At 38.5% G+C, this 21,160-nt stretch overlaps 1 protein-coding gene across 2 annotated transcripts in view; it reads right to left on the bottom strand.

The window, feature by feature from the left end:
- Ints13 (integrator complex subunit 13) overlaps window positions 1-21,028 on the bottom strand; it is a 31,171-nt gene extending 10,143 nt beyond the window's left edge. Inside the window, exons 1-8 of one of the 2 annotated variants that reach the window (XM_021164375.3) lie at window positions 20,549-21,028; window positions 19,270-19,505; window positions 17,784-17,858; window positions 6,431-6,633; window positions 5,577-5,657; window positions 3,309-3,399; window positions 1,610-1,738; window positions 17-101 (exon numbers count right to left, since the gene is read on the bottom strand). In XM_021164375.3, coding sequence (XP_021020034.1) covers window positions 17-101; window positions 1,610-1,738; window positions 3,309-3,399; window positions 5,577-5,657; window positions 6,431-6,633; window positions 17,784-17,858; window positions 19,270-19,494 — 889 coding nt within the window. In that variant the 5' untranslated portion in view covers window positions 19,495-19,505; window positions 20,549-21,028. The remainder of the gene's footprint in view (window positions 1-16; window positions 102-1,609; window positions 1,739-3,308; window positions 3,400-5,576; window positions 5,658-6,430; window positions 6,634-17,783; window positions 17,859-19,269; window positions 19,506-20,548) is intronic. The other variant, XM_029478408.2, reaches the window with a different exon arrangement.
- Window positions 21,029-21,160: the final 132 nt, after the last annotated feature.

Here is a 21,160-nt window from a genome sequence, read left to right as displayed (position 1 = left end):
GGGTAACGCCTCTTACCACTTCTCAGGAAATCTACATGTGCATCTTTGTGATGAAGTAGCTCCACGTCATAGTTGGCAGATGTGTTGGCATGCTGCTCTTCCTTTAAGCAAAGTTTAAGACATTTTAAATAACTTGGGTCTGCTTTCAAAATAATGAAATAAATTACTTTGCTTTTTGCTGAAAGTGAGGTCAAATATATTCTACAACATTAGCTAAATAAGAGGATGGCTTGCTCTCGTTTATTTAAAGATGCAATACTTTCCAACAGTGTAACAAACTCTATTGTAGAACTATTAATGGAACACAGGCAAGTAATAACTTTCTCATGTCAGAATTAACACAAATGACTCTTCTAGAATTTTTGAATTTTACTACTAATGTATTTTCTTGCCAATAGTTTTAATACCCAAATATACTATCATTGGAAGAATTTATGTAAGTTGAACTTAAAATAACTCTTAAAAATAGGCAATAGCATCTTTAAATACCTGCGATGAATTAATGAACACCACTTATTTAAAATAGCAAATACTAACTAATAAACAAGCTTAAGTAACTTGTTTTTGATATTATCTATTAACAGAAAGAACACAGACTACAGAGGCACACAGTATCAAGTCCAACAAGCAAGCCACCTGCTGCCTTCTTGGCAATTCTGTTTCAACTCAGACATAAGCTGGAGTTTATTACAAAGTTTTATTTGTTTACTGCCTCATCAAATGCCTGCTCCTAGAACTAGCAAAGAACCAGCCAACCATGTTGGGAGGATGAAAAATGAAAATCTAAGACTTCTCATGCAATTTAGTATCCATGAGATAATAGCAAAAGAACTGAAAACACAACTGGGTACTGTGATTCACAACTGTGAGTCTAGCTTTAGGGAAGCTGAGGCAGGAGGATCACACATTTCAAGCCAGCATGGACTATAAAGTGAAACCCTGTCTCAATAATAAGCAAAAAAGAAAAAGTTGAAACTGGACTCCAAGAAAGTCACCATGAATTTCTAGGCAAAAGTTGTTACAGGATGGGCCCAATTTAGTAAAACTCACTTGAAGCTTGATGTGGACCAGGAATTTTGCTTAGTCTCGACAACTTAATGACAGCATGAATAGAGTGACAGTCTCCTAAGAAGTGCCCACTGGTGTAACCATACCCATGGCTATCTATCTGAAGAGTTAAACCAACAGGAAGCCATGGGCTGTTTTTTACTAGTCAGACCTTTATCAACATCTTTACACTTGGGTGGGTAAGAACGAAAGTACAGGAAATAAAAAGATCCACTCAAATATACAACGTTAAATCTAATTATACAGCTCTCAGGAAAAGAATCACAGAGAAATAATTTAAAATATAGATCTTGATAAAAAATAAGAACATAGTTCTTAAGAATCTCATATGGTATGTTCTTATTAGAAACAGTAATAATATATTTTGGTCTGTGATCCTTTCTTTTTGATTTTCAGTATTTACTGACCTGTTCAAAGACACTGAATGTGGGCTAGCAAAACAAAATATGATATGGGGAGAAAAAGTAAAGGTTCAATTAAAGTGAATAAGGCATATCAAGCAAACAATTAAAAAGCACAGAAAGCTCTCAGAACTGCCTACCTTCATAGGAATGTTTGTGATAGTCGTTGAAGCCAAGTCAAAATGTTGCTGTACTAGAACATTCAACTTGGTAGCAAGATGCCGCCCAGCTCGGACACTGTGGACTTCACTGGTCAAAACTGGGGACAACTGTAAGAAAGTACCAAAAAAGATAATCCACAAAGCATTATTTCATGGTAGCCCTGTGCTGAGTATTTTCCTATAAAGTATCCAGCAGTGGCTTTTAAAGATGGGCCAGGAGGGTATAAAAGCAAGCAAGGATAATTATTTCATCAATGAAGTTTCATCTGTAACATATGTAATCCATTTACTATACTATAGTCAGGAACTATGTGAGCCATTACCACGTAGTCACAATACAGACAGTCATTGTCCTCTTAAAACCTAGATTAGAACCAATCACTAAAATTCTGCTTATCGATATGAAAATAGCCTTGAAGTCATATAGAGATAATGTAAGAAAAATAACTCACTTTATAAAGGACAAAACTGCAAATAAAAATTAAGAAGGAACATGGAAATCACAAACATCTGACTTCATTACCAGTATGAGAGGTAAGGGAGCAAAAAAAAAAATAAGTAAACGAACAAAATTTTATTAATTCCAGGGCAATAATAGTATATTTAATTGTTTTAGTTACTAAAAGGTAAAACCAACATATTGGATCATGAAAGAGGCATAAAGTAATCAAAAAAGCACCTAAAAATGATAGTCAACAACCTGAAAATATTAACAACCTGAAAATATAACTTAAATACAAAAATTCATATTCTAAAGTACCAGTGGTGTACTGGCTGGTTTTGTGTCAACTGGACACAGCTGGAGTTATCACAGAGAAAGGAGCTTCAGGTGAGGAAATGCCTCCATGAGATCCAACTGTAAGGCATTTTCTCAATTAGTGATCAAGGGGGAAGGGCCCATTGTGGATGGTGCCAACCCTAAGCTGGTAGTCTTGGGTTCTATAAGAGAGCAAGCCAGTAAGTAACGTCCCTCCATGGCTTCTGCCTCAGTTCCTGCTTCCTCCCTGTGTGAGTTCCAGTAGTGCCTTCCTTTGGTGATAAACAGCAATGTGGAAGTTTAAGCTGAATAAACCTTTTCCTCCCCAATTTGCTTCTTGGTCATGATGTTTGTGCAGGAATAAATAGAAACCCTGACTAAGTGGATAAGGTTAAATTTAAAAAAATAAAATAAAAATTAGCACACTACTATATGTTTACTGTAACTATATAAATGGATAGATTTGTATTTCTGAATATAAACTATCAATGAAGATGTGATATGAATATACCTACCAACCAACAAAATTATCTTTTCATTTAAAGTTTTTCTACTTTTTAAATTGGTTTCTTTGTCCTCTGAGATTAGAATACACTCCTTTTCTCAAAATGAGGAAAAATTAAAGTTACTGAAGTAACTAAAATTCACAATAAAGAATGGTAAGAATAAAAATTATATGGATTTGCAACACATTTTATTAAAATAAATGTCAGTAATGAAGGAAAAACATGAAACATGTAACATCTGTAATTACAACAGTCTATTCTGACTAGTCAGATGTTTGACATATAGGTTTGTTCTCAGACATTCACATAGTTTCTTGGCAGAAAAAAACAGCAATGTGATCAGTTTAATGCTATCATTCTCAGCATTGCTTAATTTGAACTCAACCATCTCTTCCTGCAGTACTTCCATACTTACTTCTTTTTTAGGACGGTCAGACACAAGGCTATCTTCACCAACTGGGTAGGTGTGAATCAAGACCAACTCACATTTTTGAATCTGCATGAGACTTAAAAAAAAACTTTCACTTAAAATGTTAGAATAGATATTATAAAGAATTCAGGCAAGCAAACTATTTTAACCTTATCATAATAAATAGTATTAGGTACACAATAAATAAAACTGTAATTAGATATCACTGTTATCACTCTAAGCTAAACAGTTACACAGTACATAATGAATAACTGCATTTGTTTAAAATAAATGCAAAACCTTTCTCTGTGTATTTAAGTTATAAAAACACTGACGGTGGGTGCCAGGTTACAGACATGCACCAGGGCTCTGCTTTTATGTGAGTCACTGAGGCAATCCCACTCCTGCTGCCACTGGGAGATGAGATGCTCAGAAGAAGTTACTGTGAAGAGTAAGAGACAGTACAAAGCAGAATGTATCCAATTATACGACAATCTTTGCATAATAAAAGTCTGTTCAAAGTTAAAAAATAACAATGTAGAGAAAGGTCTCACAATTTTCTATAATTATCACAAAGAAAATGAATACCTGTATATTGAATTTCTTAAATTTTTCTTAAGGACAAAGGTCAGGCAATACTAATTGCAAATGTACTAATGTACTAATGGTAAATGATTATTTCTAAGAATACTAGAGTAAAAAATGTCCCAGTTTCTCAAATATACATTTTTATGGGAGGGAGTGTACCAGTGCACATGTGGAGAGCAGAGGATGGTAACGTTGGAGTTCTCCTTCCACCACACAGTTTCTCAATTCATGTTATCAGATATGGAGCCATTTCACGAGCCCTTCCCTAACCTTGTATTCTGAAGAAAAGCTGACAGTAGTATATTCAATGAAAAGCCATATATTCTACATTGTATATCACACACATTCACTGTTAGCTACATTTGTGTTCTTTCTGACTCTGAATAGAGGTGCGACTGTTTCTTACTGAGCCATTCTCAAGTGAACTGTACAAGACATTCCCAAACACTTCAGGACCCTTCTATTAAGGACTAATAGAAATGTCCCTAATTCCACATAAGAAAATTAGTAACTGCTTGATCTAAACTGCAGTCCAGTATAACTGCAGTAAACACACTCTTACTGGCTGTGAGGCAACATTTGATCTATGGACTGGGCAGATGGGACAGAGCCCTTACTTATTAGGTACTAAAAGTTTCAGCTCTCTACTATGTGGCCTTGAATCTAAGTTCTTGACAGCTGGTTCCCGAATCTCTGGGAATGTCCTGGGTACTAGGTTCCTCTGTTTTAATAGCCTGACTTGGGATTCTTCAGCTCCTGGATGGAGAAGATATTACCAGAAAGATAATGCTTTGATTAGAAGCTTGGAACCTTTGAGCCTTACTCTGCCATCCTTTAGGAAGGAAAGAGGGGGGGCCGGAGAATAACCAGTCATGCCTGGGTGACATCTCCATGAAAGCCCCAGAAATAAAGGACTCAGGATCTTGACGTGAACACATCCACACACCGTGAAGGCACACATTCACCTCCAAGGGATAAAAACTCCTACACCTGGGACTTCCTCTGCTTTGGGCTATGTCACCTGCTTTACCTCTATCCTTTCAAACACTTTAGCATACTAGTTTACAACAAACTGTTAGACAGGATCGGGCTGTGGGAACAACTGATGGAGCAAGTCAGGCTGACACTGGTGTCGGAAAGGGTAAGGAAGGCATCCTGAAAACTGAGCTCCTAATCTCGAGGGGCTGCACTAACTCCAGAGAGCTGCTATCATAAATGAACTGCAAGTGACCCACATGTAGCCCACAGAGTGACAAAATTATTTGGTATAAAAGAACAAACAAACAAAACACTTTTGATCATCCCTAAATATTGCTATGAGTATTAAAAAAAAAAAAGTTCTTTTCAACTCCTATTAGCTGTTACATTTTGAACTAATAAATAATGAGTAATGACATCAACAATTTATATGTTTTTTAAGTTCCTAGAAGGGTATGATAATGACCTACTGAAACAAGTATGCATTATAAATTTAGGTATTTTTTTAGCATTCTGAACCCCTTTCCTGTGAAAAGAAAGTAATACTCTAAAATGCAAGGAAAATGATCAAACTTACAGTATTATGTTAATTTATTAAGTAAGAAAAATCAAGGAAATGCTACCAAACATACTAAAAAATTGTTGCAAAGAAGTATGAAATTATATCATGTGAAGTTAAAGAGTTATTTCATCTATGATTATACTCACTGATCTGAATTTGCAGCAAGCTTGTTATGCTCATGAATTGTTTCCTGGACACAGTCTTCAAGCATTCGGACATGACTATCACTATGTTTTTTAAAAAAAAAAAAAAGAATTTATAGGAACAAGTAGTAAGAAAACAGCTAAAGCCACTATTCACCTGTAGCATGCTGACACTGGCACATAAAATTACTTCAGCAGGGGCTGGAGGGAGTGCTCAGAGGTGAGGAGCAAGTACTGCTCTTGCAGAGGACCTCAGTTCGCAACACCTAAGCCCAAGAGCTCACAACTGCCTGTAGCTCTAGCAGCAGGGATCTGGAGTCATCTTCTAGCCTTTGCAGCACCTGGACTCATAGGCCCACTCACAGACACGTATGCACATATAATTTAGAAAATAAAAATAAATACTTAAAAAAAATTACTTCAGCAAAGACTGACCTGAACATATCTTATTTGTATTATCAAATTATTAGCTTAAAAAAAGTCAGTGGGAAAAAAAAAAGTCTTATCAATTTACATGAAAATTTAAGATGATTTTGTTGAGACAGTTTTGCTCTGTAGCCCCGGCTAACTTGGAGCTCACTACATAGGTTGGCTGGCCTCAAACTCAGGGCAATCTTCCTGCCCCACTTCCCAAGTGCTAAGACTACAGATATCCATAAGCATATATACATCTTATCAAGATGGATTTTTATTTAGAATAAGCCCAGTCTCAATATTAAAGACAAATGCTAGAAATAAAATAAATCAGAGAAGCCATTTACATATCCATACATATAGAGGCCATCCATACTTTGTAAAATAAAAACATAATAATTAAAATTCTCTCAAGGAAAGGATCACTGTGATTAGCAGCCCACCTTTTTGCATTTGTGATGCAGATTATCCGTCCTCTATTCCCAACTCGTTCTGCATTCTCCATGAGTAAAGTGCGAGCCTCATGCTGGTATTCGGTAATCTTGCAAAGGGTTTCCACTGCTGCAACAAGACCATGCAGGATGCTACAGCACTCTGGATCTGCCCGAGGGTTAGGAGGCCCCACTGTAGCTAGTGCTGCCATTAGCTAAGGAAAAGGAAAAACAACTATGTTGACAAAAAAAAATGACAAGTTAGCCAAAAACATCCTGAGGAAACTAAAAACCAATACTTCTTCAAATATGGACAAGGAACTGGATAACTGGTTCAGCGATTATGAGCTGAACCCAGGTTCAATTCCCAGCACCCACATGGCAGCTCACAACCTTCTGTAACTCCACTCCCAGGGGACCTAACACCCTCACCAGATATATATGCAGGCAAAGCACCAATGAACATAAAGTAAAAATAAATCATATATATGGATACAAACTCCCTGAACAAAATACTAGCAAGCCAAATCTAACAACACATACCATAACCATGGAGGATTTCTGTCAAGAATGAAAGTGAACTTAGTATCAGATTGAAGGAGAAGAGAGAAGGGCTTGTAGGAAGGAATATGAGGAGAGACAGCTAAAATTAAGGCATATTTGAAGGGTAATATGGAAATCTAATACAGTAGAAACTTTGTAAAATATATACATACATACATACATATGAAAGTAATCTAAGTGAAATCTCTAAATAATGGAGAAGACAGTCCCAAATGGCCACTTCTTGTAACCAAATGAAGTTTCCAGTGCCAGGATTGAGTTATTGGCCAAAGGGGCCTCACAGGAATCTCCAAACAACTCAGGCTGTTGCCAAGACTATAGGTTGCTCTCCACAACTGACAGTAAGGCCCCATTGCTGCAGACAACACCCATACAACTCACTGAATATGGGTATGTCAAGATGGTGCCTAGAGAGCCTTTGATCCTACATTCCAATATTTTTGGTATAGGAAGGTATTCTGCATGCTTTCAAAACACTAAAACCCTTTATCTACAGTAGTGTACTACCTGCAAGATAGGACAAGGTAATGGTGGTTCAAAGCTTGCAGGAATAACTAATCAATAACTGATCTGACTTAAGGCCCACTCCCTGAAATGGAACTCATACCCAACACTGCTTGTGTGACCACAAACTTGAGACTAGAAAGCCCAGAGACCCAGAGTAAAATCAAATAATAATGGTCTAAAAAAAATGTAGTGACAAAATGACTTATAATGATATTCTGTTATTCTCATGGATCACTGCCTTGTTCAGCCGTTACCAAAGAAGCTTACTCTGTAAGAAGATGGGAACAAATACAGAGGCCCACAGCCAAACGTTATGCAGAGAGTGAGAGACCTTGGAACACTCTGCGGTGGTTTGAAAAACAAAAATGGCTCCCAATGGCCCATAGGGAGTAGCACTACTAGGAGATGTAGCCTTGTTGGAAGAAGTGTGTCACTAGGGGTGGGTTTTGAGGTTTCAGAAGCTCAAGCCAGGCCTAGTAGCTGTCTCTTCCTGCTGCCTGCAGTCCCAGACGTAGAACTCTCAGCTACCTCTCCAGCACCATGTCTGCCTGCATGGCACCATCAGTCCCACCATGAGGATAAGTAAGCCTCTGAACTGTATGTCAGGGCCAGTTCAATGTTTTCCTTTATGAGAGTTGCCATGGCTACAGTGTCTCTTAACAGCAATGAAACCCTAAGACAAACATTCAGCACTAAATGTGCTGTCTCCATAAAAATCTTTCCCCTCAAAGCTCAGAAAACCCCTTGGAAGAAGAGGTGGAAGAGCTGAAAGGCCAGAGGGGAGATGTATAACACCAAGAAAAGGAAGCTCTCTTAGTCAACATGAGCAAAGCTCATATGAACTCACAGAGACTGGGGCGCATGCACAGGACCTGCAGAGGTCCAGGTCCTCTGTGCTTATTATATTCTGGCTTCCAATTTAGTGTCTTTATGGGATTCCTGAGTGTGTAAATGAATGGGTCTGATTCTTGTGCCTTTTCTTCAAGTCTTTTAAACTTTTGTTTTGTCTAAGTTTGATGTGATAAGTTTTATTTTATCTTGTATTTCATGTTATTACATTTTGAAAAGTGAATGAATGAATGAATACCTAGTCACTAGAGTAAAGGTTAAAGACTGACCTGTCATTTTTACCTGCTCGAAGAGGGATAGTCAGGTTTTTTCCAGTGGAGTGACACCAGGTGTACCAACCACTCTAAGACATACCTTAAGATAGGGAGTAACTAGTTGACCATATAATGAACTCCATAGTTTCTTTGGTTACATTTTGGTGGGGGTTTTGCTGCTGTTTGTTTTGGGTGGTGTATTACTTTATTTTCTTGGTTCTGGGAAGGGAAGGTTGTTGTGTTGGGTTCTGGGTTTTTGAGAAAGAACTAAAAAGTTGGGTGGGAAGGGAAGGGAAAGGGCTTGCAGGAGGGAAAGAATATAATCAATATATATTTAAATTTTAAGAATGTTTCAAATAATAAAAAATATAATAAAAAAGAAAATCAAGTTAATTTAGCATCAAAAAAAGTAAATGTAAGACATATTACCAATAAAAAAAACCCAAACCACACCATCACTTCATCTAAATCCAAGAAAAGGTTTGGACAACATACAAATGAAAAAAACAAATGAACTAGGAACAATTTCCTGGAAAACCCTTTGAGGGCATCATAATTAATGGTTAAAAACTAAAAGTGTTCACCCTAATTGTCTACACAAACCAAGATGTCCCTCGCACCATTGTACTCAACACAGTATAGAAGTTCTAGTCAGGACAACTAGAAAGAAAAGGAAATAACAGTGATCCAGACTGGAAGTTCTACAAGAAGTACAACGATCCCTATGCTGCAGGTGCCATGATTTTGCCTACAGAAAACCTTAAGGAATCCATTTAAAAAGCTACTAGGATTAATAAGCACAAGGCTACAGCTGTAGCTCGGTGGTAGAGCCTTTTGCCTAGCATGTATGAAGCCATGGGTTCAATCTCTAGTACTACCAATTAATTGATTAAGGTCACAGGATATAAGATCAATACACAAAATAAATTATATTTCTACACACTTAGAATGAAGGATCCCAAAAGAAAATTAAGGGGGGAAAACCAACTTAGAATAACTCTTAAAAGAAGAAAATACTTAGGAACACATTTAACAAAATAATGAAAAGGTTATACCTTAAAAACTATAGAACACTGATTAAAGAAATTAAAGAGATCTACCTACAGAGAACAACTTCCTATGCTAATGGAATGAAAGACTATGCTACTAAGATGCAACATCATTAAGATCGATCTACCGTTTCAGCGTGGCTCCTGCCAGTCTCAGTCCAGTGAACACATGAAGAAACTTTCGATGCTATTACTCATTAGAGAAATACAATTTTCAAAGGAAGTAATGTTTTATGTAGAGTCTAGAATCCGAAGTCAGATAATAAAAAGCAAGCATTGACAAGCACCTAGAGAACATACACCCTCATTCACTGCTACAGCTATGAGGCACATGGTACAGCTGTTACTGTCAAAGAGCTTGTCAGTTCTTCCAAGTGTTAAACACAGGTTACTAAATCACCAACCAATTCCACTCTTAAGTATGTATAAAAAACAAAAAACAAAACAAGGGGTCATAATTTTCACATGAAAAGTGTGTATGGGTATTCATAGCAGTATTACTCATAAAAGCCCCAAATGTCCAATGCCTGACAAACAACAAAATGAAGTACAAACTCATACAACAGTCTGTAATAAAAATCGAGCAGAGCTAGAGAGATGGCTTGTCCTCTTGCTACTTAATGATGCAAGCCTGACAACTTGAATTCAGTGCATAACTATGTAAAGATGGAAGGAGAGAAATGACTCCACAAAGCTGCCCTCTGATCCTCCACATGGATGCACATACACATCATGAACACATACACAATTAGAAAAAAAAAATATGACCACACAGTGGTGGCGGGTGCCTTTGATCCCAGTACTCAGGAAGCAGAGGCAGGGAGATCTCTGAGTTTGAGGCCAGCCTGGTCTTACAGAGTGGGTTCCAGAACAGCCAGGGCTATAATATATAGAGGAAACTGTCTTGGGGGTGAGAAGGAAGCAAACATAAACAACATTATGGATGGACCTTGAAAACGACGCAAATGCTAAGCCAAAGAAGCCACATATTATTACATATACATATTACAGGATTCCATTCACATAAAAAGACTAGAACAGAGAAATCTACACAGAAAGATTAGTGATTAATTGTCTGGAAGTAGTAATAACCAGTATGTATGGGGGTGGTTTTGAGGTGAGGGGATGTTCTAAAATTGACAGTGGTAATCACTATAGCTATGGATATATTAAAATTTTAGTAATGTATAGTTCAATAATTCTATACTTTCAACAGGCAAATTTCATGGTATATGAGTTATTTTCAGTATAGCTTTTTAAAAAAAAGCTGTGTCATGTGCTTGTGGTCTTAGCTACTGAAGAGGGTGAGGTAGAAAGACTGCTTGACTGAGTATTCAAGTATGATATTAACTATTAAACACTATAATATCATTGTTTTGGCTCCCTACTTTCTGACTCTACATATTCTGTATAATAAATAAGGACATTTAAAATTCTCATGTAATATTCTATTATAAAAGCTCAGAAATGTATCTGGAATTCTAGATATCTATGGATTCTAATATTATTGTAGAATTAACACCTCAAGACATTCAAAGGATTTATAAAACATTAATATAAGAAATAAGCATATTCTATGCTACCAATAATCTTATTTTATATTAAATGATTTTTAAAAAAGAAAAAAGAAAGAAAATATATTAACACTGCAGTCTTGGCAGCCTGTGACTTTAACTCCAGAACTTGAAAGGCAGATATTACAGGTGGACCTTGGTAAGTTCAAGGCCATCCTGGTCTACACACTCATTTCTAAACCAGCCAAGGACTACATAGTGAAACCTCATCTCAAAAAGAAAAAGAAAAGGAAAAATATAAAAGAAAAAAATAAATCAAACAAAAACAATTGACACATTTTCACTCAAATGAACAACAGATACAAGAGGTAGGAGGATCCTCCAGAAGTCATCTCCAACAGAAGCATCAACTCAAATAGCTTATGATTTAAATGGTTTAATTGGGGGTGGGGTGGTAGCTAAAGGACTGTTGAGCACTGTTTGTCAGATTGTATACATGTGTTGAGCATCACATGTACTGCATTTGCCACACATTATTTCTAGGTCATAGTAGAAACCTTCACAGGATGCAAGGGGACCCGGGAGATCAGTGACTAGATTTATCATAAAAATAGGAAAGGAGGGTGGTGGCGGCACACACCTTTAATCCCAGCACTTGGGAGGCAGAGGCAGGTGAATTTCTGGGTTCGAGGCTAGCCTGGTCTACAGAGTGAGTTCCAGGACAGCCAGGGCTACACAGAGAAACCTTGTCTAGAAAACCAAAAAGAAAAAAAAAAAAAAAAATAGGAAAGGAGGGCTATGAGATGGCTCAGTGAGGATACAAGCTTGCCGTCAAGCCTGACAATCTGAGTTTTAAAGCATTGATTTGCAGTTTCTCTTTACACTGTGATGTGGAATCAGGGTTTTGCTAATGTGAAGCTGTTTAGAATGACACTGGTTCAGCTCTCTTCAGCTGCTACAAACAGGTTTTAGCACCAATACCCAAAGAAATTAAAATTAGGCATTGTTTTAGCAAACAATTTGTACTTGTTATGGTTTAATTCAAATCGGCCTCCAGAGGCTCTCATGTCTGCACATGTGGTCCCCAGCTGGGGGAACTATCCTTGGCATTCAGAAGTCCACAAAGCAGATGTAAGGCAGGTCTGTGAGGGAGACAGCCTGGCCTGGCTTCTAGTCTCCCTCTTGGCCTCCTGATCTGCCAATCTCACATTCCCACAGAAAGGGCTCCAGAAAGGGCTGCAGCCACCATGCCTTCTCTGCCATGATGGGACTGCACTCATCTGAAACTGTGAACCAAAGAAATGCCTTCCTCCCTTAAATTGCTTCTGACAGGCATTATGCCACAGCAACAGGAAAAGTAATGAACATGATTATGAGAAACATACATAGAGGTATACATGTATGGGTAGAGATAGACATTTTGTAAAATTAGATGGACATTGTCTGTTTTTAAAAGTAACTAAAAGAAGAGAAAAATTATAGGAAAAGCTGAACACGCATTGGTTTATGAGAGGGGATAATATATTTCCTTGGGAAAGCAGAAGAAAAAAAAGATTTGGAGTCAGATATAGATTGACATTCTCTTCAGTCTTTTATTAGCTGTGTGACCCTGGCCAATCTCTTCTGGCCCTTTTCCTCATCTAACTGAAAATAAAAATAATAGAACTTGTTCCACATTAGTGACACTCTTGGTCAAGCTTTATTGAACAGACAAATAAGACCTAAACCCCTCAAGTGTGAGAAAAAAAATTAAAAACAAAACAAAACAAAACATGTATACAGTGTAGAGATGGGTGCCACAAGGGAAAGACCATCTCTGGTAGCTGTGGGTCTTGGGCCTTTTGCCTGCATGAGGGAGGAATTACATAGCAAAGGATGTCTAAAGTCCCTTCAGCCTAAATAGTTGCAACCAGCTGACTTCATTCATTATTCATGTGGATTTCTGACAACTGACTGTGTCAAGAATAACCAAAGCACAATGTACTAAATACACTTCAAAAAAACAAACAAAATGCATTAAACATCGGTGACATACTAGAGTTGTCCTCACAGTGGAGTTTCTTCCTGATGTACTCACAACTTCAGAGTATTGAAGGGCTCCTCCCAACACTAGACAGTCATGGAACTTGCTTCATTTGGTATGCTGGGTTTGCTTTTTGCAACAGGGTCTGCTATAGTCCAGGCTACCCTCAAACTATGACACTTGTAGTCAAGATTATCGTGACAAGCCTTGACACTATGTAGTCAAGACTGATCTTAAACTCCTGATCCGGCTGCCTATTCCTCCTTGTAGCAGAATTTTCCCTGTCCAATCCCATTAAATATTAATACAAGAAGCCTGTGATTGGACAGGGAAAAGGGAGGTGGAACGAAGAGTTGCAGAAATGAAAATGGAGGAGACAGGTAGAAGGGAGGAAGAAAGATGAAGCAGGAGGAAGACAATCCAGATTCTGTGTGGCTTTAAATAGCCACAGGTAGCTATGAATATAATAAGAGGACAGAATAATTGGGATAACTTGTCAAATCTAGATGGGCAGCTTGTATCATTATCATTTGGCTCCAAATTTATTGTGTGGGCATCTTATGAATTGAGAATTTATTGTTATATAAATCTGACTGCTTAATTATAAGCTTCAAGAGTTTTGATTTCCTGGGTTCCTGGAATTTGGGACCACAAACCACAGGGGGTTTATGGCTGAGAAAGTACAGGTGGCTAGGAGACAAGTGACCAGGAGAAGGGAAGACTGCCAATTGGGGCTAGTTAGAGGCAGCAAGACCTCCTGGAATACGGGACTGTGCCATCATGCACATCAGAAGTTGTGCCAGCAACTTCTTTTGTAGTCATATACTATGGATATACCTCAGTGATGCAGAAAGGAAGATCTATACAAGTATGTGCTGATTTTTATTTACACACAAGTAGAAAGGCTCCAAGATTTGTTTTCATTGTACTTCCTGAAAGACAGAATCCTTTATAGAATCCTTAAATTGTTTTCAAATAATTAGCAAAATATTAAGAATATTCTGGAGAGGTAAAAGTACAAAGCCAAGCCAATAAAACTCCATTTCTCAGTGACTGTAGTGGCTATTCCTGGTTGTCACCTTGACTATATCTGGAATGAACTACAATCCAGAATTGGAAGGCTCCCCAGTGATCCTAATCTGGAGGCTGGAGATACAAGTTTCTAACCTGGATCTTGGCATCGAGATCTTTAGCATAGTGGCTATGAGTTCCAGAAGATTAAGACGGAGAGAACTCTGAGTTCAAGGTCATCTGTGTGTGGTGGCACACACCTTTAATCTGTGCTACACCTTCTGCTGGAGACCTACATAAGAACATTGGAAGAAGGAAGATTTATTCTCTCTTTTCACCTGCTTGCCTTGTAGGACTGAGCAACTGCTAGATCCTTGGACTTCCATTCACACCTGCTGCTGCCCATTGCTGGGAGTTGGACTTCAGACTGTAAATCATCACAAACTCCCTTACTATATAGAGACTACCCATAAGTTCTATGACTCTAGAGAACCCTGACTAATATAGTGACTTACCTCAAAACAATGAGAGTTAGACATCGTTACAGTTTAAAAGACTAATCACAAATATTGTAGGACCAAGCACTGTGATAAACACGATTTAAAATCTTCTATTAAAACTAACCTTGGAAGCCAGGCGTGGTGGTACACGCCTTTAATCCCAGCACTTGGGAGGCAGAGGCAGGCGGATTTCTGAGTTCGAGGCCAGTCTGGTCTACAAAGTGAGTTCCAGGACAGCCAAGGCTATACAGAGAAACCCTGTCTCGAGAAAAAAAAAAAAAAAAAAAACCCTAACCTTGGAATGATTATTTCCATTGAGGAGTGTTCATTAGCAGAAAAATTTTTAAGTAAATTCATTCAAATAGTGCATTCAAATATTTCATTAATCCCTTTGTCTCATGCTGTTCATAGGCATGAGGGAAGAACCGAGGAGACTGACATCTTCTGCCCAAAATAAACAATAGAAAAAAAACAAAAGCTACCAGAAACTCAATGTTCTTTACTAACAAATAATACAAAGAATAAACATAAAGAATACAGACTAAGTTTCTTTATGCTCACCCAACTAAGACCACAGGAAAGGAAATTTTAAAAAGCATAAACCTACCAGCCTTAATAGGGCAGGCATCTAATACTAACTACATGGAGGTGAGGCAGGGGAATCATAAATTTAAGGTCTGAAAAGTCTATAAAGGAGATGCAGCTCATGTTACATTGCTTGTCTAGAATGCAGGAGGCCATAAATCTAATCCCCAAGAACACTCCCACCACTGCCACAATAAAAAAAAGCACAAAATCCCCATATTAAACGCAGCCAATAAATAAGAAAGAAGAATATGGAAATGTCACTGAGAATTATAAAAATGGAAAGTTGACAATGAACATAACAGTACTGAACAAGCTGAAGTCTAAGTGCATACATGGGAAGAAAGACAAGATGACACACCTTACAGGAAGGGTTCATTTCCAAGTAGGAAGCACCATGCATCACACAGAGCAAAGCTGAAGGAGGTACTGAAAAACCTACAAATAGCTAAGTCAGTAGTTATACAGCACACTCGGACTCAGACCCTAATCTATTACCTTTCCCAGGCAACCACAGACAGACACAGAATCACATTAGCAACATACCATGCATGTACAGCACAGAGTACAGCAGAGTGCAAAAGCAAAGTCCTGGACTAGCACTGCCCAACAGAGCTTTATGAAATGCAGAATTTCCTGTCTGTCCTGGTCCATAGAGGAACCACCATCGACCTGTGGCTTACTAATCACCTAAGCATAGCAAAGGGTACAAAGGAACTATAATTTAAATTTTAAATAACCACACAAAGCTAAAACTTCTCTTACATAACAAAGTACTACATTAAAAACCACAAAATTAAATATAGTCTCAAAATCCTCCTATGAATGGCAGAACCTGCCTTTCTTTCATCCCAGAAAGAAAGCTGACAATGAAGTTCATAGCACACAAGTAAAAACTCTCTGGAGACCCTGCAAGGTCCCAAAGAGATAATCTGTTGACTATGGCATTTTGCAGTTCTCTCTTTTTTCTTCTTCTTTTTTTTCTTTTTCCTTATATTTTTTTTAATTAGGTATTTTCTTCATTTACATTTCAAATGCTATCCCAAAAGTCCCCCAGACCCTCCTCCCTCCCAACTCCCCTACCCACACAATCCCACTTCTTGGCCCTGGTGTTCCCCCGTACTGAGGCATATAAAGTTTCCAAGACCAAGGGGCCTCTCTTCCCTTGCAGTTCTTTAATAAGAACAACTGACTTATAGCACAGTGAAGCCCAGACAGGAATATCTACCTACAACTGAGGATCTTCTAATTGCCTGTTCAGTGCCTTGCTAGTGAATGAGACTAGATAGCCAAAAGTCAGCAGGCATTTAAGTCAAGTCTCAACATGGAAAGAACTCTGGGAACAGAGGGATTAAAACTGATCTTCAAATAAGCCCTAATTAATAACCCTACAATTCTAAAAGGCATATACAACCATAAAATGAAAAAACTCTGACAAAAGGACATAATTAAAATATAAGGACAAGCTCTTGAAAATTAAAACACAGTCAAATAAAACTTCCAAATAAGAGTTTAAAGGTTCAAAATAGTCAAATAACAGAGAGGAGCCCAATGAGAAAAGTGACTTTAAACTGGGAAGTCCAACATCCCACTAGTAAATATTCTAGAAAGACATTGAACAATATCAAAGACACAAGTCAGAATTTCCTTAACTGAAGAAAAGCCCCACATAGGCAGAACACTGCAAATGTTCAGAATATAAATGAGAAAATGAAAGACTCTTAAGAGCTCAGCATTTAAACGGCACGGCACAACACTAGACTTCAACAGCAGCAATGGAAGAGTGAAGTGAGATCCTCACAATTTCCATAAAATTATTCCTTCTATATCCAAATACTGATAAGAAGAATCATGTTACATAGACTGTGGAGGCCATACTCTACCAGACAAATGATCACAAAGAGGAATCAATGCAATGTGAGAAGCAGAAGACACCTGGTGTCATGCAGTCAGTGCAGAGGAAACACTGAATTATCTGATACACTTGTGGTAAGACAAATACTGAGAAGCGTTGAGAGGCATATATACAGATATATATGTATACAGGTATATAACAATAGGTATACAGAGAGGAAAAGGAAATGATAAATTCTACAAATAAATAATCATAAACAATATTTGGCACAGTAGTGAACAATACTTTTATGAATATTATAATGCAAATACAGGATTCTAATAAAAATTCTAACAAAAATTCTGATCAGAAAAACAAAGGAAAAGCATGAGTATGGAAGTTTTAGTAGATCATTACTAATAATCATGATAAAGTTTAAAGATAAAATTTATTAAGAATTCAATAAATAAAATGCTATATAGAAATTATATTTAACATGTAAGTAAAAAAAGACACTAGAGCTGAGATTTTCTTGGGGGGTGCTGAAATGGAAAGAACTGTTTTTCTTGTAATATAAGTTAGGATATTAAAATTCTGCATAAGATACAGGAATTAAAAAAAATTATTCTTAGAAAGTTTTACCACATTCAGATAATTTTCAAAAATTGCACATACCTCCTGTAAATTTTGGTCTTCTTGAGTCCAAGAATTTAAAACATGTGCTCCCGAATCACTAACAATGAAATTCACCTAATAGACGTCAAAGAAACAATTAGTATTCCACTCTACTTACTCAGTCACCATCACACTGTAAAACCACACAAGATTCCTAGCACTGGCAATCATCTGATCCATCTATTGTATAAGCATAAATGCCTAGGACATGCAGCTGCTATTCCAGCACTGAGTATATGGGAAAGAAGTGGTAGATAAAACAGTTCTGTCACAATGTAGAGAATGTCTGGGGTGAAAAATGTGGTAAAGCAGTATAGGAAGAACACAAGCAAATATAATAATGTACAGGGTCATTTCAGGGAATGATAAATGCTATGAAAAGTAACTCAAAACTACTCAGGTGTTGACACATAGGCCCTCTACAGACGTAGCAACTTGAGGGGGCTACAAATTGACTAGTGAATCAGCCACAGAACAAGCCAGGGATAGATAACTCCAAGTACAGCAAACAGCAGATTCAAAGGTCTTAAATTTAAATACACTCCCCAAAAGGCAAAATCCAAAACAAGTAGAAGGTTTAGAGGTAACCCTGAAGAAGCAGGATATTTGAGCACTGATAGCCATGAAAGGCACCAACAGCCACACTGACAGGCAAATAACAGTCATAACTACATTCTTTCTTCACCCTCAGTAAAATACAAAGTTAAAAAATACTGTAAGGGTTGAAAATACAACTCAGTGATATAGTGTTTGCCTATCATGCAGTGTTAGCATCAATCCTAGCACCACAACAAAACAAAACCCTATCAGGTAAAATGATAAGGACCTTGGCCAAGCAAAAAAATCTCATCTGCTAGGTTCCAGCTTAGGCTTCTGCAAGTAAGATAGAACACATGCCATCTACTTGCAAATAATCCTGAAACATCTAAGATATTCAAACCTAAAGGTAACTTTAATATTTGGAATTTCTATCAAATGTCAATGTTTCTTCTTACTGATGAAAACAAAAGAACAACAACAACTTAGCTTTTTGGAGTTGGGGAAATGGTTCACATCTTTAATCCCAGCACGTGAGAGAAAAGGTGGACTTCTGTGAGTCCAAGGCCAGCGTGGCCTACAAAGTGAGATCCAGGACAGCCAGGGCTACACAATAACCTCAACATTCCCAATTGTTCTCAAAGTTCAGTGCCTGTTCCATGCTTACAACATACTTTATATATGGCCTAACATGTATAGATAGTACTTACTTCACTGGACTGTTGGGAAGCCAGTAGGTACAGAGCACTTTGGGAAACGCCTGGAACTTGTAAGTGCTCAGCACCATCATTACTGCTATCTGCAACTAAATACCAACACTGCACTAATCATAAAGGGCAGCTCTACATAAATTTGAACTATACAGTTATCAATCTACAGTAAATCCACATAATAATTATAGACACAGTTAAGTACATGGTCCCATCACAATTGTGTTCATAACACTCACCAGCTTTTTGAAAGGAAATATGTCATACATTATTCTACAATATTCCATGGAAGATTCTACTGAGCAAGTCCACAAGGATTTGGAGATGGGAGCCAAAGGGATGATGCCTTGGGTCCTGTTCTTCACCAGCATATCAAACTCCACATGCTGCCTACAGGATTCTGCCATGTATGGGCAGTGATCCACAACAAACACTGTTTTATGAGATTCAGAAAAAATCTTCATTTTGTTTTAACCTGTAAAAGGATAAACAAACTAGTCAAAACGATGACACATAACATTTATCATAAATGATTTCTCACTTAAGTGTGTTTTCAAGATTTGATAAGGATCCTAAGTTCTGAGAATTTTGTGCAAAAAAGGCCAAAGTAATGGTGCCAGTTCAAAGTATATGCCACGGGCTGGTGAGATGGCTCAGTGGGTAAGAGCACCCGACTGCTCTTCCAAAGGTCCAGAGTTCAAATCCCAGCAACCACATGGTGGCTCACAACCATCTGTAACGAGATCTGGCGCCCTCTTCTGGAGTGTCTGAAGACAGCTACAGTGTACTTACATATAATAAATAAATAAATCTTTAAAAAAAAAAAAAAAAAGTATATGCCACATCATACCATGCAGTCTATTTACCAAATGAAGTTAGTTCATACTTCTTTTTTTCTTTTACAAAGCACTTAAAATAGAAGAAAACATCTGTACACATTGTATTTGATTCTTATGCCTACAAATCACAGATCTAATTCCTCAAATGTATTTATGTTGATCCTTGTTAGGGGCTAAGGGAAATCAAGAGGAAAAGACTAACAGCAAAAGTACAACCCAAAATAGACACACATCTCCTAGGGTAACTGCATATTGCGTCTTTCTATGGCTTCAAACTCATCCTCTCCCTCCACTTGCAATACACTACAGTAATTCACCACGTAGACCAGAACAAGCAGATGCTATCCCATGCTGGCGAGGAGGAAACACTTCTAAAACTTTTTCTTATAAACACAGAACATGTGGTGCACTGCCCTGCTTCGCTCCTAAAATTTTACAGACCAAAAAAAAAAATTTTTTTTTAAATCTACATTCTAAAGCACATGGGAAACAGCAAGTGTTCAAGGTAACAAACCACCTTAGGGTCCCGCTATTACCTTCTGCTGCTCTGGAACGCACAGCCCCTCCCCGCCAAAGTCCCTGTCTGCAAACCTTCTGCACACACCTGACTGCAAGGGGGGTGGGGGGCGGCGAACGGGGTGAGTGGACAGGGAAGCCCTCGGCATCGAGGTTCGCTTACTTTCGTGCCTGGTCCTGCAGTGAACGAACGGAGGCTGAGGGAGAAGGCGGACGAGGGTGGGTGGGGAGTCGGCGCACAGTCGGTCTGGTACAATCTGCAGAAGACTGACTGCCCGGCTCATCTCCCAACACTCCGGCTGCTTAAACGCAGGGGCGCGCGCATGCGCGTGCAAGCACAAGCGCGCACTCGGACTCGCGCGTGCGCACGGCGCTCTCGCACAGCCCCGCCATCTTCCCTTCCCCTTAGAAGCCACCAGAGGCCGAACCGGAAGAGGGCGGAGCAAGTGAGGGAAAAAAAAAAAAAAAAGCCTTTAACGTTTGTTCCTAATCAACCGTAGGGAAGAACGGTCAGGACGACCCGAGAGATCCCCCAAAGTACTAAGCCACGGTCGGGACAAACCAGCCTCAGCTCTGGATAGGCAGAGCCTACCCACCCAACCTCCCCTCTCCGCCTTCAGTCCGGGCCAGTAGCCCCTCGGAAAACACGCGAGAGTGTGCGAGCGGCAGAGCAAAACCTTGAGAGGTGGGGCGAGGAAAGAAGCCCCGCCCCCTCCCCGTTCTCCAATCAACGGCCAGCCGTTTGCCAGGGGTGGGGCCTTCGGTAACCAGCGGT

This window comes from Mus caroli, unplaced genomic scaffold (assembly GCF_978045245.1).
Source record: "Mus caroli unplaced genomic scaffold, Mus_caroli_1 scaffold_7, whole genome shotgun sequence".
Lineage (NCBI taxonomy): Eukaryota > Metazoa > Chordata > Mammalia > Rodentia > Muridae > Mus > Mus caroli.
The sequence above is the reverse complement of the archived record's forward strand: the minus strand, read 5'-3'. Positions and strand labels throughout refer to the sequence as shown.